Source organism: Dipodomys merriami, unplaced genomic scaffold, assembly GCF_024711535.1.
Source record: "Dipodomys merriami isolate MVZ:Mamm:240054 unplaced genomic scaffold, mDipMer1.0.p SCAF_120, whole genome shotgun sequence".
Lineage (NCBI taxonomy): Eukaryota > Metazoa > Chordata > Mammalia > Rodentia > Heteromyidae > Dipodomys > Dipodomys merriami.
Window position 1 is genome coordinate 239,774 of NW_027202494.1, and position 27,757 is coordinate 267,530.

At 56.6% G+C, this 27,757-nt stretch overlaps 1 protein-coding gene and 1 long non-coding RNA gene across 2 annotated transcripts; one reads left to right on the top strand and one right to left on the bottom strand.

Moving 5' to 3' along the window:
- Positions 1-6,000: 6,000 nt before the first annotated feature.
- LOC138823489 (uncharacterized) lies at positions 6,001-7,837 on the bottom strand. The gene is made up of 2 exons (XR_011370836.1): positions 7,668-7,837; positions 6,001-6,315 (listed from the first exon to the last, which is right to left on the bottom strand). It is a non-coding gene; the product is annotated as an uncharacterized lncRNA (long non-coding RNA).
- A 109-nt stretch (positions 7,838-7,946) lies between these two features.
- LOC138823506 (kelch domain-containing protein 4-like) lies at positions 7,947-26,297 on the top strand. Its single transcript, XM_070016873.1, has 12 exons — positions 7,947-8,078; positions 8,843-8,934; positions 9,350-9,428; positions 11,128-11,226; positions 11,910-12,046; positions 19,018-19,110; positions 20,843-21,002; positions 21,582-21,654; positions 23,352-23,560; positions 24,676-25,090; positions 25,703-25,801; positions 25,965-26,297. The coding sequence occupies exons 1-12, from the start codon at positions 7,980-7,982 to the stop codon at positions 25,967-25,969; spliced, it is 1,560 nt and encodes a 519-aa protein (XP_069872974.1). The 5' UTR covers positions 7,947-7,979; the 3' UTR covers positions 25,970-26,297.
- The last annotated feature ends 1,460 nt before the right edge of the window (positions 26,298-27,757 follow it).

The following is a 27,757-nucleotide window of genomic DNA, read 5'->3' on the forward strand; positions in this document are numbered from 1 at the left end:
CACAGTCCTGCACGGGTCTCCGGAGACTCTGAGGTGCCCAGCCTCGATGGCTCCTCTCCTCCAGCCCTGACGTGCCCCGGATGGCACAAGCCTGGCAGATGCCACGGGGGCTCTAGACATCCCACGAGCCTGCTGCTGGGCTAGGTCGGGTGGGAGGAGAGGGTCCCCCATGGCCTGTGCCCAGTGTGTCCTGAGGGGCGCAGTGAGCACCCCCGTGAGCGAGTGCGAGGGGCACTGCCCCCCCTTTAAAACCACACTACATTTAGCCACACCAAAGTCCCTCTTTTAAAACATGGAACATGCCAAGTGCGGGGGCGCACACGCCTATGATCCCAGCTACTTGGAAGCTGAGGATTAGAGGGTGGCAGCTCAAGGTCAGCCTGGGCGTGAAGCTCGCCAGACCCCTTTGGAACCCTGTGCTGAACACAGTGATGCAGGCCTGTCCTCCTGAGCTGGGAGGGCTTGGGGGCCGGGCCAGCCCTTCCATGGAGGGAAGCTGGACGCGATGGCACCTGTGGTCCCCGCCATGGAGGGAAGCTCAGAGTGGGCACGTGAGGCTCGGGTGAGCTCCTGGGTGGAAAGCCAGACCCTAGCTCAAAAACAACCAGCTAAGCCAGGCGCTGGAGCTCACACTTGTAATCCTAGCTACTCAGAAGGTTGAGATCTGAGAATCGCAGTTCAAAGCCAGCCAGGGAAGGAAAGTCGTGAGACCATTATCTCCAATAGACCACTCAGAAAAAGCTGGAAGTGGTGCTGTGGCTCGAGTGGTAGAGCGCTAGCCTTGGGCAGGACTCCGTCCCCCCTCCCCCCAAATCTTCTTTCTGGAGTTCTTTCCCACATTGACTTCTTGTCAAGCCTGCAGATTAGACCAACTAGGACAGTTGGGCTGGTACCGAGACCAGCCTCTGTCATCTGAAATAAGACGGGATGCTAGGAGCCTTCACTGGCTTTGTCCCCGCTGCGCCCTCGGCTGTCCCTGCCCCTCCCCCCGCCCCCCAGGGCCGGGACCTGCATCCTTCCGGCATCCCCTCCTCGTGTGGCTGATGCAATGTTGGTACCGTGTGTCCTCAAAGATGCTGGGTGGCTTCTGTGTGGCCAGGCCGACCCCTGGTGTCTGACATGTGCATTGCACAGGTGGGGCCCTTCTAGCTGAGTTGCATCAGCCAAGGAGAACCCAAGGAAATGCGCCGCCAGGCTCACATGCCCCTGTTCTAATTTCTAGGTGGGGTTACATCAGCCAGAGGTGCTTGAGGAACCGTGCCGCAGGCTCACCGCTGCCCTGGGGCCACGGGGCGTAGGGCGGGAGTGGTGAGAGGTCAGAATCCTATTGCCTGGTGTGTGGGGTCTGGGTCCTGCCTGACCCCGGGGTCTGGAGCTCAGACCAGGATGCACTGACTCCTCAGGCTCCAGCCCGTCTCAATCTGTCCTCCGCCCCATCTCCCTCTCAGCCAGTCCTGGGACTTGAACTCAGGGCATGGCCGCTGTCTTTGAGCTTCTTTTTGCCCAATGCTAGCATTCTACCACTTGAGCCACAGGCTTTTTCTGTGTATGTGGACTGAGGAATTGAGCCCAGGGCTCCGAGCATGCGAGGCGAGCGCTCTACCACTATTTCCAGCTCCATCTGTCTTCATTCTCAATCCAGGAAAAGGTTCCCTCTGTGCCGGGGCCCAAAAGGCCCAGCCAGCCAGCAGTGATGCCAGGAAAAGACAAACTGCGCCTTTGTCCCTGGAAAAATGTTGTCACCAAGAAAGGCATACAGGGGCCCATCACCTGCTGCGGGCGTTGCGTTCCAGAAGACAGGTGAAGGTAGTCCTCCCCTGCGCGGCACGGGTCGCTTATTGCTGCTTCGCAGATTTTCACCCATCGCGGGACCTCTGGAACGTAACTCCCGTGACAGGTGAGGGATCACTATTTATTATTTTTCAAAAAACCCAGCGATACAATGAAGCCGCAGTAAGTGAACCGCACTCTAGCGAGGGGCGAAACTTTTCTGGAGTAGCTGGCAGGGCCACGCACCCCAGGCTTGGCCTTCTGCTCATGACCAGGGCTGAGAGAATGGTTTGTTAAGATTCCTCCCAGGGGCCCCCTGGAAACTAAGAGCAGGAGAAGAGCCGGCCTGCATTCATCTCCCATCCATCCCCTTCGCTCTGCGCTCTTCCCGCCCATGCTCCCCTCGGACCCCAGAGACAACAGGACTATCGGGTAAACGTTTTCAGGATAAGGGACACCCCCTGTACGGTAAACATCTTCAGGATAAAGGACACCCCCCATACACACACACAATAGCCACAACAATGTCTCCACAATCCCTGGCAGAAACAAAGCCGAGATACCCACACTCTCCACCCTCCACTGTCTCCCTTTCTGTAAAACCTGCAAGTCTCCCGAGTGCTTGAAGATGGACTGGGGGCCACATATGAATCACCCCGTCTCCCCCCTCCCCGCTCCTCCCCGGCCTTTGCGCAGGCACTAGGGCTTCCGCTCAGACCCTGCGCGCTTGCTTTTCACTCAAAGCTGGCACTCTGCACCTGAGCCCACCTCCACTTCTGGCTTTTTTCTGAGATCTGAGGATCTTGATTTGAAACCGACCTTAGTGGACAAATCCAAGAGACTTTGCAATTAACCAGAAAAAAGAATCTAAATGGAAGTGTGGCTCAAGTGGCAAAGCATCAGCTCTGGGTGAAAAGGCAAAGGAACAGCACCTAGGCCCTGACTTCCAGCTCCAATACTGGCATGTGCACAATGCACCCCACGGTGCCGGCTGCCCCGCTTTGAAAATACATGGCCACAGAGCCTCCTAATTCTCCAGCAGAGCTACCCTTCCAAGGCACCTGGAAGGCAGGGGTTGCCCTTTGTGTAAGTGGGTTCTGAAACTTCCATGCCGGGCGGGAAGCTGACCACATCCTCCTATTTCTGGCGGGACAGGTGAAATCCAGCAGCCCATGCCCCCCCCCCCCCCCCCCGTGCAGGTGCATGCTGAGAGACCAGCCTGCTTCTATACCAGGAAGCAGAGCTGGAGTGAGTGGTGGTGATGTGTGGCTCGTATCTCAAAGACCTTCCAGAGATGGATTCCTGTCTGACCTCAGGTGAAACCTCTGGGCTGGGAGGTGGCTCAGCGGTGGAGTGCTTGCCTGGCATGTCTGAAGCCTGGGCCCAATTCCTCAGCTCCACATACACAGAAAAAGCCGGGAGTGATGCTGTGGCCTGAGTGGTAGAGTGCTATCCTGGAGCAAGAGAAGCTCAGGGACAGTGCCCAGGCCCTGAGTTCAAGCCCCAGGACTGGCCAAACAACAACAACAACAAAAACCCAAATCAAAACAGGTGGATCCACTAACAGCACTTCCTTCCTTTGATGGCAGTGGGCTGAGGGGCATGTTGACTGGCCCCACGCTGGAGTCTCTTCACCCAGGACAAAATCTCACTGTATGTGTTAAATGTCTATAAACTATGAACGAACAGTGAATGCACTGCCTTTTTTTTTTTTTTTTTGGGTTGGTCGTGGGGCCTGAACTCTGGGCCTGGGCGCTGTCCCTCAGCTCTTCAGCTAGCCACAGCGCCACTTCCGGCTTTTTCTGCTTATGTGGTGCTGAGGAATCGAACCCAGGGCCTCATGCATGCGGGGCAAGCGCTCTACCACTGAGCCACCTTCCCAGCCCTGCACTGCCTTTCTAAAGCACTCATAGAGCAGCAGGCAGAGTCAGGCGTGAGGAAGGTTTGTAAGGCAGCCAGAGTGAACACCAGGTGTGGACTGTACACAGACAGGACTACGAGTCAGACACTCCTGACCTCACACCCTGGGTGAGAGTCAAGGCTGTCTTGGGCCCCTCGGAGGCACACAGCTGGACTGCGGCTGGAGGGTGGAGGCTGGCTGCCTCGAGAGTTAGCGGAAGCTGCGTCTTTGCCATGAAGACGTTGCCTGCAGGGGGCCTGGCAGTCCCTGTGAGCCTGCGGTTCCCATCTCCGACTTCCCCACTCGGGACAGGGTTTGCAGCTGCACCAGCACTACCCTCTCCAAGGCCGGACCTCGGCGGAAGGAGCCGGTGGAGTGGAAGACAAGGGTGGATCCGTAGGTCTCTACTCACAGCTCCTACCAAACACTCCCGCCCAATCCACCTGTGGTAACCCGTCCACGAAAACCACCGGCGAGCGTGCGCCCTCTACTGGGTGAGGACGTTTCACCCTAACAGGTGAGGTGAAGCTGAGAAGTTCCACAGGGCTCAGGACTTCAAAACAGATCTAAGCCAGGACCTAGCTGTGTTCCAGGGCTCAGCTACTGGTGCCCTGTGTGCCACTCATGCCATGAGAACGGGAACGGAGCACGCCACGCAGGAGGAGCTGGGGCTCAAGGTCCCCCATGACTGGGAAGTTCTGAGCACTAGACCTGCACGGCCCCCCCCCCCCCCCGGCCCACAGGGCACCCAAGCATCTGACAGCGGGGGGAGGAGCAGGCTGGTCCACTATTTGTAGGAAAGTTTTCTTATGCATGGCGGTGCGGGGGTGGGGGGTGGGGCATTCATGCAAGTCAAACTGTTTCCCTGGCTGGGCACTGGGGGGGGCCACATGTATTCTATGTGAAACATGTTAGCCAGCAACAAAACAAGCAAAGACCACACAGGAGACTACAGACCCACACTGATTCCCTGGACAATGCATACCAAATTCCTTCCCTCCTTCCTTCCCTCCTTCCTTCAAATGGTAGAGTGCCTGCTGAGTAAGCACAAGGCCAGTAACGCCCAAAACAGAACAAAGTATCTTTCCTTCCTTTCCCCTTCCTTTCCCTTCTGCTCCTTCCCTTTTCCTTTCTTCCCTTCCCTTTTTTCCCCTCCTTCTCCTTCTCTCTCAGGGTCTTGTCTGGTGTCCAGGCTGGCCTTGCCTGAGTCTCTTGCATAGCTGGGATCACAGAGGTGAACCATGGGGCCCAGCTGCAGAGGGAGACAACTTTAGCAAAGCAGATCTGACAGTGCACAAAGGGACAGTGGACCGTAACCAAGTAAGCCGAAGCCTGTTTCATACATATACACACACACATACACACACACACATATGGAAAAAGAATCACTGCCTCATTAATAGATTTAAAAAGCATAGGATCACATGAACAGATACGGGAAAAGCACCTGACAGAGAACCCCACCCGCCCCCAGGGACGGAAGTGAGCTTTCCCACAAGTAACCGGTGGCGGCGGGGACCGACCCCCAGAGACATCACGCTAAGGGCAAAAGCCCAGGTGAGCTTCGGCACGGTGGAGCCTCACAGATGCCACGGATCAAAGCGCCGCTCCCGGGTTAGCTCGTGGTGGGCAGGCTGCCTGGGGTCACAGGGCCTCCGCCAGGGACTCAGAAAGCCAGGACCAAAGCCCTGGGGCATGGCCGCCTCCGATCCTCCCCAGCTCCCGTGCTGTGGGTTGGGGCAGCCCTGTGTGCTGTGGTGGTGGGGCGGAGGCTCTGACCCACGGTGGCCAGCCGCCAGGGGTGCTCTCCAGCCCTCGTGGCCAGCCATGGAGACTCAAGTCTCTGTCTCCTTGTACTTCAGGCTCGCACTCCAGCACTTACTTGAGCTACAGCACCGAGTTCAGCCTTTTCTATGATTAATCGGCAATAAGAATCTCACCAACTCTCCTGTCCAGGCTGGTTTTGATCCGCTATCCTCAGATCTCAGCCTTCCGAGTAGCTAGGATTGCAGGTGTGAGCCACCGGTGCCCGGGTGCATCTCCCAAGTGTGTCTTTTGCTTTTGAGAGTTTTTGACTTTATTATTCCTTCACTTGATTGCTTGCATATTTTGAGTGTCCACATGAGGCCCCGCCGGTACCCCTCGGGCAGGGCTCACTTCCTGTCATTCAAAGTCAGCACACTTTTCTGCATTTAGTCTGATGATTTTTTTCTTCTGAACTTCAACTTGAAGGCAGCAGAGGGCGTCTGACTACACCAAAGATAGCTTAAAATGGACATACTACATTTAATGCAATCCATTAAAATGTCCAGAAATGCGAGCTGCACTAATAAGAAGCCGTATTCCATCTTTTTACTATTTCAGGTCTTAGACGTTCTAGCTCAGGTCTCTCTCGATAATGAGCATTTCCACCTCACACACATCACGGCAACATGGATAATTCAAGGGCTTTCCAATTCAGCTTCAAGATCCTTCAGCTACTAAAATTAAGAAACACTGCCCACTCCAGAGCCGTCTGAATCTTCAACAAGGGTGAGCCTCCACTTCAACAGCTCTCCAGAGGGAGCCCGCCTTGTGCTGCAGACCCATGGGCTGACTGAAGGCCATCGAGTCCAGTGCTTGGCCTTGGAGCTACCCAGTTTTCTCTGATAAGTAGAAAAGGATTAGGCATGTTCTTGAAGTCACAGCCCTGAGACCTTTGTACTTCCTCTTAGATGACATTGTCTGGGGACTTAGCCAGGTTTTTGTGGTGAACTTTACAGTTCCTTTCTGATCAACTTCTAACTTGTTCTCCACCTCCTCTTCCTCCTCTACTTCCTCCTCCTCCCCTACTTCCTCCTCCTCTTCCTCCTCCCCCCTACTTCTTCTTCCTCCTCCTCCTTCTCCTTCTCCTCCTCTTCTCTCATACTCTACAAACAGCACTGGAGAGAATAGAAACCTCCAGTTCTGTTTTCCTTTTCATTGTTTCTCCCTATTTAAGGTTTCTTCTCAAAGAACTAGGTTTATAAGCACAGCACCGGTGGCTCACGCCTGTCATCCCAGCTACTCGGAAGGCTGAGATCTGAGGATTGAGGTTCAAAGCCAGCCCGGGCAGGAAAGTCTGTGAGACTCTGATCTCCAATTAACCCAGGAAACCGGAAGTGGCGCTGTGGCTCACGTGGTGGAGCGCCAGCCTTGAGCTGAAGAGCACAGGGACAGCGCCCAGGCCCAGAGTTCAGGCCCCACGACCGACAAAAAAAAAGCACTAGGTGAGCTGAGCGGAGCGGCCCACATCGGTAGGCCCGCAGGCGGAGGCGGCCCGGGCGTCTAGGTGGGACGCCGACCCGCAGCGGGTGGAGGCGCAGCAGCCAGCTGTGGGGTCCAGGCTCCCTGGAGGGTGGGGAGCGCTGGGGGCGAGCACGGCCCCGAGCGGGGCCCTCGGCAGCGCCTGCGCCTGCGCGGGTGCGTGCGCCTGCGCACCGGCCTCCAAGGCTGCTTCCTGGCGGCGGCCCCGTCACCTCGATTACCGGAGAGGAGGCCAGACCCAGAGCACCACCGCCCGCGGCCGGGAGCTGGGTGGCGACGTCACCGGCCGGCCTGCCCGTGGAGGAGGAGGGTGACGTCACCGGCCGGCCTGCCCGTGGGGGAGGAGGGTGACGTCACGGCCTGCCTGCCCGTGGAGGAGGGTGACGTCACGGCCGGCCTGCCCGTGGAGGAGGGTGACGTCACGGCCGGCCTGCCCGTGCAGGAGGAGGGTGACGTCACGGCCGGCCTGCCCGTGGGGGAGGAGGGTGACGTCACCGGCCTGCCTGTGGCGGAGGGTGACGTCACCAGCCGGCCTGCCCGTGGAGGAGGGGTGACGTCACCAGCCGGCCTGCCCGTGGAGGAGGGTGACGTCACCGGCCGGCCTGCCCGTGGAGGAGGGGGTGACGTCACCAGCCGGCCTGCCCGTGGAGGAGGGGGTGACGTCACGGCCTGCCTGCCCGTGGAGGAGGGGGTGACGTCACGGCCGGCCTACCGGTGCTGGAGGGCGATGTCACCGGCCCGTTCTGCCGGCGGAGACACCCAGGTCCTCGGTGCGAGCGCTGTCCGGCCCCCCGCGTTGGGAAGCGGCGGGGTCCGCGCCGTGGCCGGCGGGGGCGTCAGGGAGCGTCGGGGAAGCAGGCCACCGCGCGCACCCGCTCGGCGACCCGCTCAGGGGCGGGGCGGGGCCTTCGGGGCCGGGGCCGGGCGCGTGTGGCCCGCGCCGGAAGTCGCGGGGCGGAAGTGACGCATTCCGCCGCGCGCTCGCGCTCCCTCTCTGGCCCCGCAGCCGTGCGCGCCCGGCGCCATGGGCAAAAAGGGCAAGAAGGAGAAGAAGGGCCGCGGCGCCGAGAAGACGGCCGCCAAGATGGAGAAGAAGGCGTCCAAGCGCTCGCGGAAGGAGGAGGTGAGGCGCCGGGCCGCGGCCCCCAGGCGCGCACCATCGTGCCGGCCCTGGGGCTTGAACTCAGGACCTGGGCGCTGCCGCCCCTGCGCCTCTCGGGCTCACCACAGCGCCACGTCGGGCCTTTTCTGAGTAGTTTATGTGTTCACGGACTTTCCTGCCCGGGCTGGCTTCGAACCGCGATCCTCAGATCTCAGCCTCCGTAGCTGGGATGACAGGCGCCCGGCTTACTACTACTGCTATTTTGTTTTGGGTTTTTTTTTTGGGGGGGGTGGTTGGTCGTGGGGCCTGAACTCTGGGCCTGGGCGCTGTTCCCCAGGTCTTCAGGTCAAGGCTAGCGCTCTACCACTAAGCCACCTTCCCAGCCCTACTCCTGGTTTGTGTCAGCCCTGGAGCTTGAACCTAGGGCCAGGACGCTGTCCCTTTTTTTTTTTTTTTCTCGAGACTAACTGTACCATGTGACCCACAGCTCCACTTTTGGCTTTTTGCTTTTTAATTGGAGATGAGAGTCTCATGAACTTACCTGTCCTAACTGGCTTCCAATCTCAATCCTCAGATCTCAGCCTCCTGAGTAGAGGATTACAGGTGTGAGCCACCAACTCCTGGTTGAATACCTTTTTTAATGAGTCACACTCTATGTATTCAAACCCAGCCAGAGTGTTAGGATTCGTGAGCAGATTCCTGTGCTGTGAGACTTGCAGGGGAGGAAAGCTGGCCTGTTGCAGTTTTAGAATGAGTCTCACTTGCAGCTGCTTGTGTGCTCCTAGGAAGACCTGGAAGCTCTCATAGCCCATTTCCAGACGCTGGATGCCAAGAAGACCCAGGTCACTGAGACCCCATGCCCCCCGCCTTCTCCACGGTAAGCCAGCAGACCCCTTGTCTCTCCTAGTTTCTGTTTCATTTGTTTCTATAAGTTGCAAAGCTGTGTGACATCAGGGCTATGCCTCCTGAATGACCATTTTCCTCACCTGAGTGCAGGAAGAGGTCTGGAGGTGAGGTCTAGGTATAAGATTTCTTCATTCCTGGGGACATTTGCAGGCCCCGAGCTAAGTGTCTCATAAACGTGCTCTCCAAAGAGAGAACTTTCTAGCAACCCATTGTGATGGAAAAGACAGTTTTTCTCACACTTGGGATTATGAACTGCTGGAGGCAGCAGTGTGGTTCTTGGGCCTCTTTCACAGAGGTGTGAAAGGGGCTCATCTCCTGTGGAAGCTGCACTGGTACAGGGAGTCAGGCATGTAACTGCGCGCTCATCTGCTGCTTGTGTCTTTCAGGTTAAATGCCTCCCTCTCCGTCCATCCAGAGAAAGATGAATTAATCCTTTTCGGAGGTGAATATTTCAATGGCCAAAAAGTAAAGTATATATATTTTCTCTTTTTCTTTTTTTCTGGGTCTCGTTTAAAGCAAGAGTTATTTTAAAGTTGTCATAGGCCTGCACGCCGCTCCTTCTGCTCCCCCTATGTAGCCCACCTTTCAAGCATCAGGCTATGGGTCTTGATGACCCTTGCAGGACCCTCAGATACTGAGCGGCCCTGCAGCCTCTGTTCAGCAAGGGCCTCATCTGAGTGCCAGAACTCAGCTCTCCTCCTTGGTCATTGCTGGCCCTTTTGCTGATGGTTGACCTGTGGTCTGCCCACTGCCTTGGTTGCCATGCCTTGATTCCTCATGGCATTCATGGTTCACGTTTACGGTTACTTTGCTTTGTTCTGTGGTGCTGGAGATCCATCCCAGGGCCTTGCACACTCTAGGGGATGGGTGTTCTGCCACTGAGGGTGCACCCCAATCCTTAAGGTAATGTTGAATAAAGAAAATACTGATAAGTTGTGAAGTCAATTTTTACTTTTGAGCAGGCCACAAACCTCTTGTTTTGAAATTGCATGTGGCAGTCAATTAAAAAGGGTTGGTTTAGGGGCTGGGAAGGTGGCTCAGTGGTAGAGTGCTTGCCTTGCGTGCATCAGGCCCTGAGTTCTATTCCTTAAGCACCACATAAGCAGAAAAAGCCAGAAGTGGTGCTGTGGCTCAAGTGGTAGAGTGCTTGCCTTGAGCTGAATTGCTGAGTGACAGTGCCCAGGCCCAGAGTTCAGGCCCCACAATCGACAATTAAAAAAAAAAAAAAGGTTGGTCTAGCTGGGCACCAGTGGCTCATGCCTATAATCCTCAGAAGGCAGGAAAGTCTGTGAGACTGATCTCCAATTAAGATTACCGAAATATCCTGAAGTAGAGCTGTGGCTCCAGTGGTAGATTGCTAGCCTTGAGCAAAAGCAGCTCAGGAACAGCTTGCAGGTCCAAAGTTCAAACCTCAGGACCAACAACAACAACAAAAAGAAAATAGAAAAGAAAAAACAGACTTAAAATCAAAAGAGCAGGGGCTGGGAAGGTGGCTCAGTGGTAGAGCGCTTGCCTTGCACGCCTGAGGCCCTGGGTTCGATTCCTCAGTACCACATAAGCAAAAAGAAAAAAAAGCCGGAAGTGGCTCTGTGGCTCAAGTGGGAGAGCGCTAGCCTTGAGTTGAAGAGCTCAGGGACAGCGCCCAGGTCCAGAGTTCAGGCCCCACGACCGGACTCAAAAAAAAAGAAAAAAAAAAAATCAAAAGAGCAGTGAAATCACTGCTTATTCCTGACTTGTTGAGATAGAATCTTGTTAACTTTTTGCTGGGGTGGGCTTCACACATCATCCTTCTAATTTCCAACTAGCTGGGGTTACAGGTATGAGGCACTGTGCCTGGCCTTAAAGTGGTGTGATTCCTGGGGAATTCTTTTTTTTTTTTTGGTCCGGTCGTGGGGCCTGAACTCTGGGCCTGGGTGCTGTCCCTCAGCTCTTCAGCTCAAGGCTAGCGCTCTACCACTTGAGCCACAGCGCCACTTCCGGCTTTTTTCTTTTTGCTTATGTGGTGCTGAGGAATCGAACCCAGGGCCTCAGGCATGCAAGGCAAGCGCTCTACCACTGAGCCACCTTATTCCTGGGGAATTCTGATAGCTGGGCACAGTCTCATCAATGTTGTTACTTGTCTGCATATCTTTCGTGACATTGATGTTCCTCTTTCTTCTTGCAGACTTTTGTATACAACGATCTCTATGTCTACAATACCAGAAAAAACACCTGGACCAGTGTTGACATCCCTGGTCCACCTCCGCGGCGCTGTGCTCACCAGGTGACGGCAGTACGGCCCTCACCCGCTCCCTGAGTCACAGTCTGGACGTGGCAGGAGCCTCCGCCGCCAGAGGCTGGCGTTGGCTCTGGCGTTGGCTCTGCTTTGCTAAGTTTCTTCGGTTGTGTTTCTCATCTGCTGTCTGGGAGGAGGATGTGACATGCTCTGTGGCAGTAGCTCTGGTCTCTAATGTGTCCCGGCGTCGCAGCAGAACGCTGCTTTCCACTCCACTTGACAGAGGGGACTCCCGGGGCGTGGCATGTTCAGGAAAGGGGCAAATGGTGGAAGGAAAGGAATTATTCTAGAAGAAAGTTAGCCGAGCTGGCTGGTTTCTGCTGACAGGAAGAGCGTTGTCAAGCTCTGTGCCTCTCAGGTGCTCCCTGAGCTCCCTAAGGAGGGCCTGCCCCCTCCTACCACCACAGTCCTGAGCCCAGAACAGCTGGTTCCTCATCCTGGGCAGGAAAGTCCTTGAGACTCTTATCTCCAGTTAACCACCAAAAGCCAGAAAAGGAGGTGTGGTTCAAGTGGTAGAGCACCAGTCTTGACCAAGAACATGTAGGCCTTGAGTTCAAGCCCCAGTACCTTTCCTTCCACTGGCTGTGGTGGGCCGTCAGGTCAGTGAGGATGGTGCTGGTCACCCAGGGCCCTGTGCTGCTATGTGGTTGACTTGTCCTTTCTTTCCACAGGCTGTGGTGGTGCCTCAGGGCGGTGGGCAGCTGTGGGTCTTTGGAGGGGAATTTGCATCTCCTGATGGGGAACAGTTCTACCACTACAGGGATCTCTGGGTCCTGCATTTGGCCACCAGGACTTGGGAGCAAGTCAGGTAAGATGCTTGTGCTCCTGTGCTGGGTTCTGAGTTGAGTCAGGAGCAGGGTGGGAAGGCTTGGGCTGTACTCTTTGAGAGTTGCTTCGTGGGCCGCTGGGCAATGGATGGAGGGCTTCACTGGGAAGCCTGGTCAGCAGGCACTGGCCGTGTGATGTCGGGGGTACCTGGTCAGCGAGTGCTGGCTGCATCGAGTGGGGGGGTGGCAAGGAGGAGCTGGGCCACGGTGCTTTGCGCAGGATGACCTCGGGTGTCCCCGGGGCAGCTCAAGCCTGCTGGGAATGGAGCTGCTCCCATGCTGTGCTCCTCGGTGTCGGTTGTTGGAGAGGTGGTGGGGCCGCTCAGAAGGAGGGAGCTTGTTAAAAACAACTTTTAAAATTAGCATGCATTGGTTGCACGGGGAGTTTCCTGTGACATTTCCATACATTATATATGGTGTTTTTCCCCAAACTCATCCTGCCACTCTTTACCCCTTCTAAACAGTTTCAGTAGACTTCTTTGTTCCCCTTTCTTCTTTTTTCTTTTTCTTTTCTTTTTTGTCGGTCGTGGGGCCTGGGTGCTGTCCCTCAGCTCTTCAGCTCAAGGCTAGCTCTCTACCACTTGAGCCACAGCACCACTTCTGGCTTTTTCTGTGTATGTGTTGCTGAGGAATCGAACCCAGGGCCTCATGCATGCCAAGCAAGTACTTAACCACTGAGCCACCTGCCCAGCCCCATTGTTCCCTTTTCTTCATTCCCCCCTCCGTCCCTCCCTCCCTCCCTTCCTTTCTTCCTTCTTCCTGGTCCTAGGGCTTGAACTCAGCCTGGGCACTGTCCCTGAGCTGCTTTTGCTCAAGGCAAGCACTCCACCACTTGAGCCATAGCACCACATCCAGCTTTTTTCAGTATTTATTGGAGATAAGAGTCTCGTGGAGTTTCTTGCCTGGGCTGGCTTTAAACCACGATCCTCAGATCTCAGCCTCCTGAGTAGCTGGGATGACAGGCGTGAGCCACCGGCCCCGCTCATTGTTCTGTATTCTGTGCAGTAAACTACTTCAACCATCTTCATCCTATCCTCCGCTCACGCTCACTCTCATCTCCCACTCTACCAACAGGAGGCTTGCAGCTCTTGGTGCTGATGTGGCTGCTGCTGCTGCCTGCCTCAGTGTCCCCAAGTGAGCGAGCTGAAGCTGCATACCGGTTCTCTGCTGGGAGGCGGCTCGTAGATTCCTATGCAAGTTACTCGGGAGAGAAGCTGGCAGGTCCATGCACTGGAAGTTGTGCAGTGGCTGCCCTCCTGAGTGAACAGGAGTTTCTTGCCTGACTTCTTGATAGACCTGTGGCCGGGCAGCCTTTAGGATCCGTGCGTTCGTTTTGGTCTTACTGTACTTAAAACAGAACCATCCAGGGTTTGTCTAGAGGGTGGGTGGCCCTGTGTGCTCCGGAGTGGGTCCCAAGCTTTCAGGGTAGCATCCAGAGCTGCTGCAGCTGGGCCCCTCTCTCTATGGATCTAAAGGAAAGACACATCAGCCTCTCTGAAGACCGTTTGATGTTTTGCCATCTTTAGACAGGATTGCTCTGCTGTGTGTGGGATCAGGTTGGTGAGAAGTTTATGGACCACTGAGAGGTTCAAGTTCTTTGTAGAAGGGCATTTATTTTGTTGTCGTGGTGTGGCCCTGTTGTGTGCACTCATTTCTTAGTATCTGTCACTGTGTGGGTGGGTTTGTGTCAAAGGCACTGAGGTTGAAAACATAGAGTGTTGATAAGGCGAGCAGTCCCCTTGTCCTCGGCGCACTGCTGTTTTGTGGGGAGCCTGCTGCACTGCTGCTCATCCCCTGGTTGTTTGCAGCCCAGGTGGTGTGCACGCCCCATGCTGGTGCTCTGTGCTGGGGGTTTCTCTACACGGCCCATGCATGCTGGGCTGGGCTGCAGAAATGGCCTTCGTGAGGTGACTCGGGCAGAAAGATCCAGGCCTGCCACATGGCCTGTGAGCAGCACGCCCGAGAATAGACAGGTGGGAGTCTGGGCTGGTCGCTGAGAGTGATCCCCTGCACAGGCCAGGGTCCCCACTGGCAGAAGAGGCCACATTTAGCCGTCAGCATTCAGCACCCCAACTGTGCTTGGCAGGACCGAGACAAAGGGACCACGTCTGCAGGATTTGCCGCCTGAGCAGCCAGGGCTACAGGCAAGGGCCCCAGTGCCCAGCCAAAAGTGTTTTTCTTAAAAGTGAGTTTTAATGAAGTACTTACCAAGAAAAGCACCTGGTCCTGTGCAGCCCAGTAAGGTTTCAGAGTGAGCACCCAGTGAGCAAGGCCCCCAGGGGCCCTGCCCACCCTCACACAGATTTTGTGCTTGGCTTTGAACATACTGAACTGATTTTTTTTTTTTTTTTTTTTTTTTTTTTTGATCAGTTGTGGGTCCTGAACTCTGGGCCTGGGCGCTGTCCCTCAGCTCTTCAGCTCAAGGCTAGCACTCTACCACTTGAGCCACAGCGCCACTTCCAGCTTTTTCTGCTTATGTGGTGCTGAGGAATCGAACCCAGGGCCTCATGCACACAAGGCAAGCGCTCTACCACTGAGCCACCTTCCCAGCCCCATCTTTTTCTTTCTTTTTTACCCTTTCTTCCTTCATGTCAGCCCTGGGGCTTGAACTTTGCCTGGGCACTGCAGCTTAGTTTTTTTGCTCAGGGTTGACACTCTACCACTTGAATCATAGCTCCACTTTTTTTGGTCAGTTGAAAGGGTTGAACTCTGGGCCTGGGCGCTGTCCCTCTGCTCTTCAGCTCAAGGCGAGCACTCTACCTCTTGAGCCACAGTGCCACTTTCAGTTTTCTGGTGGTTAATTGGAGATCAGAGTCTCAGACTCTCCTGCCTGGCCTGGCTTTGAACTGCAATCCTCAGAGCTCAGCCTCCTGAGTAGCTAGGATGACAGACATGAGCCACTGATGCCGGGCACCACTCCACTTCTGATTGCTGCAGTTCTTTTTTTTTTGGTCAGTCATGGGGCTTGAACTCTGGGCTTGGGTGCTATCCCTGCACTCTTCAGCTCAAGGCGAGCTCGCAACCGCCACAACACCATTTCCGGTTTTCTGGTGGTTTATTGGGGAGAAGTGTCTCATGGACTTTCCTGCCCAGGCTGGCTTTGAACTGTGATCCTCAGATCTCAGCCTCCTGAGTAGCTAGTATTACAGGCGTGAGCCACCGGTGCCCAGCTAAAGCTGCAGTTCTTACACATGGTGCTGGTGTGCACATGTGTCCATGTCTTGAACTTGGTGAGTCTGTCTCAGGCAGAGGGAGGCCGTAGTTCTGTGCCTTTGGGCTTTGGTGTGCTGGTGAGCATCTTCCATTGCCAATGCAGATGGACCTCTGGTGGAGAGAGCTCCATTGCTTACACGGGCTTGGAGAGGGGTTGGGACTGCACTGGTACCCTCTGAAGGGAAACCTGTGTGTTCACCTACCTGACTGCACTCGGGAAGGGAGCATTGTCATTCTGAGGACGAGCCCCTGGATGGCTGCTTTGTCAGCCTTGACCCTCAGCCCTGCAGGGCATGCTTCTCTTCCCGGCCATGCCTCGGGCTGCCTGGCTCGGCAGGGCTACTACCGCATACAGTGTTGTGAGGTATAAACGTTACACTGACTCAGGACGCACTGTGGGCTGTGTACTCCGCTCTGCATCCTCAGCCTGTGGCGCTATTGGACACATAGATGTTTGCTGTGACTGTCAGGTGGTGGTCCAGTAGAGGGGGCCCAGTGACGTCAGGTGGCACTGTGCCTGTGGGAATGCTATTCTGCGCACAGCCCAAAGGAGCTGAAAACTTGGGTACCCACAGCATTATATGTGTATTTGTGTGCGTGTGCGTGTGCGTGTGCGTGTGCGTGTGTGTGTGTGTGTGTGTGTGTGTACGCTGTATATAGACTTCTGACTGAGTGGACCATGCCAGTTTTTTTAAGACTCCATGGGACTGATGGCAATTGAAAAGCCTGTTGGAGATGCAGATCTAAACGCGCTTATTTCTCATGACTTTAATTTTCATCAGGGGATGTACCTTTTTATAGAAGTGTTTCCCACTTTAGTAACAAAGCACCGTGGCCCTGGCTGTTGTCATGGCTCATTGTTTGAGCCCTGGTGCCTGGCCCACCTGCAGATGATGCAGCGGGGTTCCGCGGAGGTGTGGGCCGGGGCGCCACAGCGCCAGCTGCTGTCCTGACCTGCCCCGTGAAGCGCCTGGGGTGCCCTGTGTCTGTGTGATAGTGGACTCTGCTGTGAAATGCCCTGCTTTGCTTGCTGGAGGAGAGCCTCTTCCCCAGGCTGCTCTAAAGCAGGGCTGGGGCCTGGGAAGTCATGAGTATGTGATGGGACAGACGTGGACGCCTCTTGCTGGCTCTTGTGGGCTGCCCACCGGTGACGGCGTGTGCCAAACGGACACTGGCGCCTCGTGACAGGGATGTAGCACCTCAAGCGCAGAGGGGGTGGGCCTCTGGCCCAGGGTGACACTGCCCTCCTGTCCCAGTGCTTGTATGTATTGTATGCGGCTTGTCACAGTGTGAGGCTGATCACCCACTCACCGGAGGCGTGAAGCCCGCTTGCCAGGAGGGCTTCTCCCGCCCCCGCCCCCCCCCCCCCCCCCGGGTGCAGCACGCATAGCCATGGTCCACGAGGCAGGCAGTTCCTGTTGAGCCTGCCAGGACACAGCATGCAGTGCCGGGACCCTCTCTCCAGGTACTGTCACGCCTGCTGCTCTGATCATGAGTATCGGCAGCAGGATGTTTGGGAACAGTGTGAACCTAGGGGTAAAAGCAAGGACATTTGTTAAATGCATAGCAGGCAAAACCATCTTTGTGTACTAAACCTCATTTCCTTTATGGGAGGTGTGTGAACACAGGATGAAGGAGGAAGAACTCAAGACCAGCTGCTCTCGATGGTGGAATCAGAGGGCTGAGTAAAGTGCAGTATTGCAGCAAGCGTGTATGTGCATGGGCGTATATGTGCGTGTGTGTGTGTGTGAGTATGCTGGAACACATGGGTGTTGGAGCGGGACCTCTAGTTGTGGCTGCTGGCTGGCTTTCTGCAACAGTGTGGAGGTTGTTTTGAATGAATTCGAAGGGAACAGTTGAGCATTTGAGACGAGTGGGCTGGTTCTTTTTTGTTGTTGTTGGTCGTGGGCCTTGAACTGTGGGCCTGGGCGCTGTCCCTGTGCTCTTCAGCTCAAGGCGAGGCTCTACCATTTGAGCTACAGCGCCACTTCCGGTTTTCTGGTGGTTTATTAAAGAGTTTCATGGAGTTTCCTGCCTGGGCTGGCTTTGAAGCAAGATGATTAGATCTCGGCCTCCTGAGTAGCTAGGATGACAGGCGTGAGCCACCTGTGCCCGGCAAGTGGGCTGGTTCTGAGATGAGGGAAGGTGCTGGTGGGCACCCTGGTGGTGTGTGTGAGTGACTAAGTGACTTGGTAAGGAGTGGCTATTGGGACTGGCTGGCCCAGTGTGCCTTGGACTTGAATGTTCTAAGTGTGGATGCGTTTGGGAGGGTACTTGCCATTTGTGGCACTTTGCATAAAACCCTGCACATGGCTGTGGGGGAAAGCTGCATGGCATGCACAGAGTCCATGAACTCTGCACTGTAAGTGGGTACCACATCACGTGAGATCCCATTTGGACCCACCCTTTGCCGCCTGAAGTGGGTGAGATTCTTGTGGAGCAGGTAAAGGCTCCATCCCTGCGGAAGCTGGCCATCCCCAAGGGGTGCTGGCCCAGCTGGGGTCAGCCTCTGGGGCCAGCAGCATGTGTCCCTCAGCACTGGGTGCGGACCCCTAGCCCTGCCTCATGCCTCATCACAGCTCAGCTGTGCTGGCCCCACGCTGGGTGACGGCGCCCCTCTTGGGCCTGTCCTCCTCGTCCTGCCCTGTCCTACCCGCCCCACTCGTTCCCTCTCCCTGGTGGTGTTCACCGGAGAAAACTTGGGAAACACACGGAAGAGAGACGATAATAGAACCACTCAAAAGCCACGGGAATCTTATGTAATACTGTGTTTTGTAACCTGCCATTTTACTTACTATTTTCTGAGCGGTTTTTCCATGACATTAAGTATCTTAATTTAGTTGTTAAAAATCTTTGCTTTGCAATTCTTCGATGACTGGAAAGTTGGTTATATTTAGGTTCCCTTTTATTTTTCGGTCAGTCATGGGGCTTGAATTCGGGGGCTGAGTGCTGTCCTTGAGCTCTTCTGCTCAAGGCTGGTGCTCTACCACTTTAAGCCACAGCTCTACTTCTGGTTTTCTGGTGGTTAATTGATGATAAGTCTCACAGGTTTTACTGCCCAGGCTGTTTGAACCGCCTTCCTCAGATCTCAGCCTCCTGAGTGACTAGGATTATAGGCATGCCACAAGTGCCTGGCTTAGGGTCCCCCCCCCCCACTTTTTTTTTTTGTCGGTTGTGGGGCCTGGGTGCTGTCCCTCAGCTCTTTAGTTCAAGGCTAGTGCTCTACTACTTGAGCCACAGTGACACTTCTGGCTTTTTCTGCTTATATGGTGCTGAGGAATTGAACCCAGGGCCTCATGCACGCAAGGCAAGCACTCTACCACTGAGCCACCTTCCCAGCCCTCCTATTATTTTTATGGTTTCAAATGTATCTTTTTTTTCCCCATGCTGTTTTTTTGGTTTTGTTTTGTTTTTTAAATTATCATTTATTTTTAATCTTCTCCCCACTGTGTGTATGCGTGCGTGACCTTGGCACTGTCCCCCAGCTTTCTGGCTCAAGGGTAGTGCTCTGCCAGTTGAACCACAGCTCCACTTCCAACTTTTTGGTAGTTCAGTGGAGATAAGCGTCTCACAGACTTTCCTACCCTGGCTGGCTTTGAACTGTGATCCTCAGATCTCAGCCTTCTGAGTAGCTAGGATGACAGGCGTGAGCCATCAGCACCTGGCTCTTGACTGGTTTCATATCTACTTTGTTGGAATGAAGGAATATCGTAACTTTTTCCCTTCTTCTGCTCTTTAGATCTACAGGAGGCCCTTCTGGTAGGAGTGGCCATCGGATGGTGGCCTGGAAGAGACAGCTAGTTCTTTTTGGTGGCTTCCATGAGAGTACAAGGTTGGTACCAGAGCAAAAATTGTTTTTTCTTACATATTTGGGGTGGGCTTTCTATAGCTAACCTTTGAATTCACCTGGAAATTCTGTGTTCAGGGCAGAGAGTAAGAGCAGCACAACCTTTCTCAGTGGGAACTTAGAGCTTTGGTAAAGTTTCACCGTGATTTTAACTATTATTTAGGAAGTATTTTGGACACAGGTAATAACACTGTGTTAAATCAGTTTGACTCTTTTTTGGGAAGAGGGGACCTGTCCTGGGCTTGAACTCAGGGCCTGGACGCTGTTCCTGAGCCTCTTTGTGCTTAAGGCTAGTGCTCTACCATTTGAGCCACAGTGCTACTTCAGCTTTTTCTGAATAGTTACTGGAGATAAGAATCTTCATGGATTCTGCCAGGGCTGGCTTTGGACCGTAGTCCTCAGATCTCAGCCTCTTGAGTAGCAGTATTACAGGTGTGAGCCATCGTCCCCTGGCCAATTTAACTTTTTTTTTTTGCCAGTCCTGGGGCTTCACCTCAAGGTTGGGCACTGTCCCTGAGCTGCTTTTGTTCAAGGCTAGCTTTACCACTAGAGTCACAGTGCCACTTCCAGCCTTTATTTGTTTATGTGGTGCTGAGGAATCGAACCCAGGGCTTCATGAAGTATGCTAGGCAAGCACTCTACCACTGAGCCACCTTCTCAGCCTTAGTTTGATTTTTTTTTTTTTTTGGTCATGGAGCTTGACCTCTGGTCCTGGGCACTGTCCCTCAGCTTTTCAGCTCAAAGCAAGTGTTCTACTGCTTGAGCCACAGCCCCACTCCTGGTTTTCTGATGGTTAATTGGAGATAAGAGTCTCAGGTACTTTCTTGCCTGGGCTGGCTTTGAACTGCGAACCTCAGATCTCAGCCTCCTGAGTAGCTAGGGCTATAGGAGTAAGCTACCGGCACCCGGCTAAATGTTTGAACTTCCTTTGGAGTAGCTGCTGTTTACCTTAATGAAAAATACACTCTCTTTACTGGAAGTCTGCATTGTGGGGTCTAGGTGGCAGCCATTGGCTCATGTGTGTCCCTTCCTACACTCATGTAGGAAGGGCAGATGGTACTGTGCACAGCTGTTCCTGCTTCAAATTCTTACTGAGGAGGTAGGATCTGCAGAGTAGAGGCTGCAGCTGCTCTGCAGGCTTGGAGAATGGTGGGCTCTTCAGTGTTGGTCTACAGCTGGGTCTTTTGTCTGCAGAGCTGGGCTTTGCTTACAGTCTCCTGTTCCTTTTCTGCATCCCAGTCTGTGCTGAGTCCCCGGGCCCGTGCGTCCACGGGTGCTGAGCAGGGTGGGCCGGAGGGCCTGTGTGGCTTCGCTGGTGCCTCTTGACCGCGAGGAGGTTTTGTGGGGTGCTCTGCCCCCTCGTCCACGCATGACAGTCACAGTCTGGCTCACTGTGATCGTAAAGTTACACACAGAGTAGCCCAATGTAATAATTAAGTAATTAGTTGTGATTTTTGCCAATGAGTAAGTGTCTATGCTTCTGTGTGCTAGGATTATTTTTAGTTTTCAAACCAGTGTTTGCAGTCTTTCATTTAGCCTCCTAATTAAGATGAGAACTTCATAGTGCAGAGCATTTTAACTCAGGTGCACTAGTTTAACACCCTGGCCTTTCCCCAACATCCTCTTGTGGTGGCGTGTGTCCCTTTCCTGATGTCCTGTCGGCGGAGGTGTGTCCCTTTCCTGATGTCCTCTCAGGGAGGCACCTGTCCCTTTGCAGGGACTACATCTACTACAACGACGTGTACACCTTCAGCCTGGACTCGTTCACCTGGAGCAAGCTGTCCCCGTCAGGACCCGGGCCCACGCCCAGGTCAGGCTGCCTGATGACCGTCACTCCCCAGGGCAGCATAGCCGTCTACGGGGGCTACTCAAAGCAGGTGAGACCTCATGTGTAGGAATAGTTGAGACTTCTGTCCTGACGGGGGGAGTTGGCCGGGGATGCTGGCCTCCAGTGAGCGTACGCGAGAGTGTAATGGAGTGACGCGTGGGCAGAGGTAGTTTGGGTCTGTTGCTCCTGTGTTCGACCCCTCTCCTCTTGAGCAGGGTGAGCGGTCTTGTGGTGGTGTCCATCATAGGATGTGCTGTTGCTTGCTGCCTTTTCTCCTGCTCATGGGCTTTTTCCTTTCTGTAAGAAGGCTGCCGACCGAGGGGTGGGAGACAGAAGCTTGGGTGGCTGGACCCTCCCCCCCCTCCCCCCCCCCCCACTGCCTGCAGCCCCCACAGCGGCTCTATGGAGAGCACGCTCCCATTCCAGTGGGCCTGGCCATGGCTGATGGGTTTTTTAATGGGCCTGCAGTCATTCGGGTGGGTCTGCAGTAGGGTAGGTCTGCAGCAGGTCAGAGCCGCTGGGACAGAGCTCGACACAGAGCTGAGCTTGTTTCAGAAGCAGCCCTGTTTGAGAACAGAGGGCGGCCATAACGAAGGGCAGTCTTACGCATCTCCTTTCCCCGTTCTAGAGAGTCAAGAAGGACGTGGACAGAGGCACCCAGCACTCAGACATGTTTCTGCTAAAGTCTGAGGGAGGAGAAGGTAGGGTGCTGGCTTGGCTGGGAGCCGTGGGTGGGAAAAGCCGGGGAGAAGCCGTGGGTGTCCTGGGAGTGGGAGCCAGTGGTGAGTGCCTGGGTCCTGCCCGGCAGCTGCTCCGCTCTACGCGAGGGGCCCAGCCCGAGCAAGTGCCTGACCTGACTCGCCCGCACCCAGCCAGAGCCTGAGCCACTCCGCCGCTCCTGCGTGCCCCAGCGCACTGTGACGCGTTGCTCATCAGTGTGGTCTCGCTCCCTCCAGACTGGGGACAGCATGTCTGGGCAGGGGCATTGTGCGCATGTCGGTGGTCTCCCTGGACTGGGGACTGCTGCTTTGCCACCATTTGTTGACGAGCGTGTGAGTGGTACTGGGGTGTCGCGGGTGTGAATCCTGATCTGGGAAGCAAGGAGGGTGGCGCAGGGCGCGGCGCAGGGCCCCGGGGAGCCAGGACGTGTGGAAGGAGGCGGTGCGCGGCAGCTCTGGCTCTGCTCTAGAGCCCTCCGAGCGCCCGCCACGCACTGTTGGGCCGCGCACTGCGGCTGTGAGGACGTTGGCTGCGCTGGCAGAGATGGGCTCGTGACCAGTCCCCCAGTTCACTCCCCAGGAAACCGGACCTGGGGGGGCCTGCGTTGTGCTCAGCTCCTCTGCCCGGGGCCGTCCTGTCAGAAGCCATGCCCTGGCGGTGCTCACACGCTGCGGAGGCCAGACTTGTTCTTTGTTCAGTGCTCTTGTGACCGGCGCGGGGCCCAGCCGGCCCTCATGGGCACAGGGCCCTCCTCCCTACCCACTGGGATGTTTGCCATTCTTTTTATTTTTTATTTTTTGGTCCGGTCGTGGGGCCTGAACTCTGGGCCTGGGCGCTTCCCTCAGCGCTTCAGCTCAAGGCGAGCGCTCTATGAGCCACAGCGCCACTTCCGGCTTTTTGTTTGTTTGTTTGTTTGCCATTCTTTTCTAAGGTCTATTGAGGGCAGATGCTGCTGCCACTGCCTCCTCCTTCCCTACCGTCCCTCCTCTCCCCCTCCCCCTCCCCCTCCTCCTCCTCCTCCTCCTCTTCTTCCTCTTCCTCCTCCTCTTGTAGTGAGAAGACACTCCCCACACCAGGCCACATAATGAGTGTTGTCACACGAATCACTAAGAAAGAATGGGAAATAATCCTTGGAAGGAGAGGTGCGTCTGCTGTGTAGCAGATCAGGGTGGCCTGCACAGGGGTCGTTCTGGCGTGGACTTCAGCTCCTGTGGAAGGCAGGCCCTGTTTTGGCCCCTGGGCTGCTGGTGGGAAGCAAACCAGGCAGAGGGGAATGCAGCCTGTGTGAGGTTGTGCCCGCGCTTACCAGCGCCACCTAGTGTCCCTTGAGAGATTGTGCCTACATCAGCTAGTGTGGTGCCCACGATCCCCCGGCTGGTCTCCTTGGCCTTGCTGTTGTGGCCTGCCTGGCCCCGGAAACAAGGGCGTCTGGGACCATGAACAGTCCCAGTGCTTGCATAGGTGTAACCTCAGGCAGAGGAGGGAGCCGGGGCGTGGGGGCCTGGCCTGGTGGGGTCAGTGCAGCTTCATGCTGCGCTTTCTGCTGAGGTCAGAGCAGGCGCTCGGTGGTTTCTGTTTCTTACCACCATGCGTCCAGAGGGCCCCGGCACTCAGCGAGGCCTTGGCTGGAGTTCTTGTCTTCTCGAGTCTCACCCTTGCTCTTGTTCTCCACTGACAGGCAAATGGGTATGGACACGGATTAACCCCTCAGGGGTCAAGCCCACCCCAAGGTCTGGCTTCTCAGTGGCTGTAGCCCCGAATCAGCAGACGCTGCTCTTCGGGGGTGTCTGTGATGAGGAAGAAGAAGAAAGCCTGGACGGCATGTTCTTCAATGATCTGTACTTCTTTGATGCCACCAGGAACCGCTGGTTTGCGGGGCAGCTGAAGGTACCTGAGGGGCTGTGCCACAGCCAGGGCTGGCAGGGTGGGGCTCTGGCAAGGCCGCTCACAGGCGCCTGCGCGCGCGCGCGCGCTCTGCTGCTTCCCTGGTGAGGTGCTGGGCCAAGCCCATGCGGTGCCGGGCCAGTCCTGCCCCTGGGAGGGCCTGGGCTGGGCTCCCAGGCCCTGGGCTGGTCCATGGCAGGTGCTCGGTGGCCCCAGAGTCGGGTCCAGGAGTACACAGGCCACTCTGACAAGGCCGTGCCGCTGCTCCGCGGTAGGTTGGAGTCTTTGAGCTCATCTCTGGCTTTCTGTCATCCCCTTCGCTGTCCTCATCTTCCCGGCGGCCTGGCACAGGTAGAGGAGCAGGCTGGCCCGGGAGGGACCCCTCGGCCGCCTAGGGTTTACACAGGTGCACGATGTGAGCTAATGCGGTCTTCAGCACAAGGTGTCACCTCGAGGGGTATTTGGGAGAAATCAGCCACATGTGGCTCCCGTGGCCGCACGGCTGCTGTGTGAAGGGCTGAGCTGCGCAGGGCCACACAGGCGTCTCTGCCGTGGCTTCTCGGCGTGTGGGGTGGGTGATGCCACAGTTCTGCACTGCTCCGTAAGATGGGGCGGGATCCATGAAGGAGTGTGCGCCATGAGATGCGCGGAGGTCAGGAGCCAGGTGGGCTTGGTGTCTGGAACACGGAGTGGATGGAATATAACAAGGCAGCCGCCGTGCGGAGCGCATCCTGTAAGGAGGAAGCAGGCCAGGAAGGGGTGGCTGACTGTCCTGCAGGAGCCCAGCAGGGGGCGTGCAGCTCGTGTGGAAGGGTGGCCTGCCGGCCTGCCTGGCGGTCTTGAAGCCATTGGCTTCCAGCCCTGTCTCTCAGCGCTTGGGCGGATTTTTCGACAGGTCTCGGGCTCAAGGAGCTGTGGTGCTCGGTGCTGTGTGCCAGCCAGGCCTTGTCTGGCTAGGTGCCCGCAGCCCTGCCTGCGTGGATGCGGGGTGAGCTCCAGAGCAGCACTGAAGGGGCCACGCGGGTGACGCGCACTCCTGTCCCCACAGCCCTGCGAGTTAGGGCAGCGCGGGCCTCTGCCCGCCGTGCAGCTTCCCCATGCTCGCCTCCTGTGAATAGGGCCCCAAGGCAGAGAAGAAGAAACGCAGGCGGGGTAAAGCAGAGGAGTGCGGAGCCGGCAGTGAGCAAGAGCCTGGGCCCGCTGGGGCCCCAGAGCCCGTAGAGGTGGTGAAAGAGGTGGTGGCTGAGGACGGGACCGTGGTGACCATCAAACAGGTGCTCGTGTCCCCGGGCCTGGGTGGACGGCCTCCACCCGAGGCTGAGGGCGAGGCCGAGGACGGCGCCTCCGAGCCTGGTTGCTCCTCCGTGGAGCCGTGTCCACGCTCCAGTGCCATGCTGGCCGTCCGGCATGGGCTGCTCTACGTCTACGGCGGCATGTTTGAAGCCGGTGACCGCCAGGTGACCCTCAGCGACCTCCATTGCCTTGACCTCCACAAGATGGATGCATGGAAGACCTTGGTGGACATGGACCCAGGTGAGTGGTCCCCGGGTGAGTGGTGCCCTCCCTGTCCCCAGCCATTGGGGCCGCAGGCAGGCAGGCCGGCAGCCAGGCTGGCAGGCTCTCACAGACCTGAGCTCAGGACCTGGGGTGGAGGGTGGCGGGCAGGCAGGCGGGCAGGCGGGCTGGTGGGCAGGCCGGCGGGCAGGCAGGCCGGCAGGCTCTCACAGACCTGGGCTCAGGACCTGGGGCGGAGGGTGGCCGGTGCTGCATTCTCAACGCGGAGGCCGGCTGTGGCACCTGTGCCTTCCCATCGGTCCTGTGTCCTTGCTGCTTGAGTCCTGTGCCTCCACTTTGCCTCTTTGACCACCTTTCTAAGGCCTTAGACTAACATCAGAACAGAAGCCGCCGCCCCCAGGCACAGATCCGTTATCTCCAGGCCCGTTGGCCAGGGCCAGGCATCCCCGGCGGCGGCGGGGGAGTGGCCGGGGTGAGGTGGCCAGGACTGCCTGCGCGGCAGAGCGCTGTCGGCCCGGGGTCGGGTCTGTCCGGGAGGCTCGGGGCACCGCGTGAGGCTGGGCTGAGGTGGAGCTGAGAGCCCTGCACGCGGCTCCCCAGCCTGAAGCCCTGCTCATTTTGCACGGGCAGAAGCGCAGGAGTGGCTGGAGGAGAGCGACTCGGAGGAGGATAGCAGCTCCAGCGAGGGCGCGGCGGCGGGGGACGAGGACAGCGGGGAGGGCGAGGCAGGTGAGCTCCGCCCGTGTGACCCCGTTCCGCAGGTGTGCTCTTGAGGTGGTGCGGACAAGACGCAGGTGCAGCACTGCTGTGCCCGGAGGCGCTCAGCGCGGTCCTGGGCAGCTGCCCTGACTCAGCCTGCCCCTCTCTTGTTCCCCTTCTCCTGGATGAGAAGACTGACACTCGCTGCCCGCGCTTGGGGACAGTAGGCGGAGCGCGCCTGGCCCAGCAGGACGGGCTGGTTCTCGCCAGGGCCACGCAGGCCTGGTGCACACTGGAGGAGGCCCGAGACCGAAGGCTACCTGAACGGCGGGAAGTTGAGTTCCACGGGTCTCACGGGTGGCAGGTGTGCCCCGGTCTCCCCTGTGGCGGGCATCTTCCTGCAGCCTGAGTGTCACAAGGCTGGTGAGCCAGGCCGTGTGGGTGGAGACAGGACGCTGGAGACCCTGGAGCACCCGTGGCTTCAATAAACAGCACCCAACCCCCTGTGGGGGCTTTCCTTCTACAAGACTTGTGTTCTGATGACGGCATAATCAGATGGGGCGCTCTGTGCCTGACGGTACCAGAGGCAGCCACAGTTCGCACACACGCGGGGTTCTTGGGCATCTTTTAAAGAGCATCTATGCAGTTAGGTGCTGTATCCCTACCTTTCACCTTGGCTGCTCTGGAGGCTGACCTGAGGTCAAAAAAAGCCAGCTTGTGCTGAAAAGTTCAGGAGACGCCACCCAGTACTAACCTACAAAAAGCCAGGCTGGAGGCGTGGTCCCCGTGGTAGATCACCAGCCACAAGCAGGTGTAGGGCCCTGAGTTCAAGCTCTGGAGCCAACACAACAAAGACCACAGTGCCATCTTTCTGCTGGCTGGCTTTGCTGTGTAAAGTTCCGGGTGCTCGAGTACCTGCCTGTTCCGTCACAACTCAGGAGGCAGCATGCCCGTCCTCTGGGGGTACGGTTGTCACTTGTGAAATGACAGGAAGGAAGCCAGGAGACTGGAGCCCCTCCCTCCATGTCACCTGCAATGGCCCTTGACCAAGGGTCTCAGCTCCTGGTGTCCGAATACACCTGTCTACTCCAAGACGAACAGCAGACCATCGGTTCTGCCTGTGGTGTCTGAATACCCCTGTCTACTCCAAGACGAACAGCAGACCATCCGTTCTGCCTGTTGTCAGCTGGTTGTCTTTTTGTCAGTATTGGGGCTTGAACTCAGGGCTGCACAGTCTTGCTCTGCTTTTTCCCTCATGGCTGGTGCCACGTGTCTACTTCCAGATGCTTTTGTTTTCTTCCACTTCTCCTAGGTAATTGGAAATAGTCTCTCAGATGTGTCTGTCCCTGGCTTCAAACTGCAGATCTCAGCCTCCTGACTGGCCAGAAGCATAGCGTTGGCCCACAGACCATTTTATTTGTATGGCCTGGGTTGAAGTAGGGCTTTGGAGTCACACTTTTGTTTTAAATACCGTAAACCACGAGAATATAGGATTTGTGGTTTTCTGCAGGGTAACGTCATCCCAGAGTTAACAAAAAGATGGGCGTCGCTGGCAGAGCGGGGCTCAGGCCCAGAGCTCCCGTGGCGAGGCCGCGCCACGCCGCACCGCACCGCACCGCACCGCACCGCACGGGCCTCGCGCCCCTAGCTGCCCCGTCTCAGCGCTGGGTCAGCCCGAGGAAACCCAGGTCCCCCATGCAGAAGTGGGGGCCCGTCAGGCTACCCCGCAGCCGCCGTCCTCAGCGGGAAGCTCTGTCCTCGGTGTGGGGACCAGGCTGCTGTTCACAGAACCCTCATGGACTTCAAAGCTGCCCAGGAACAAGACTCAGGCTGGGGGTGCAGCTCAGCAGTGGAGAGCACACCTGGCCCACATGAGTGTCCTCCCCCCCCCCCCCCCCCCCATGACAGCAAACAACCTGCAGGTGCATCCTGGAGCTGCCTACCTGTCCGTCCCAGTCAGAGCCACATGTGCCTGCTGTACCTAGG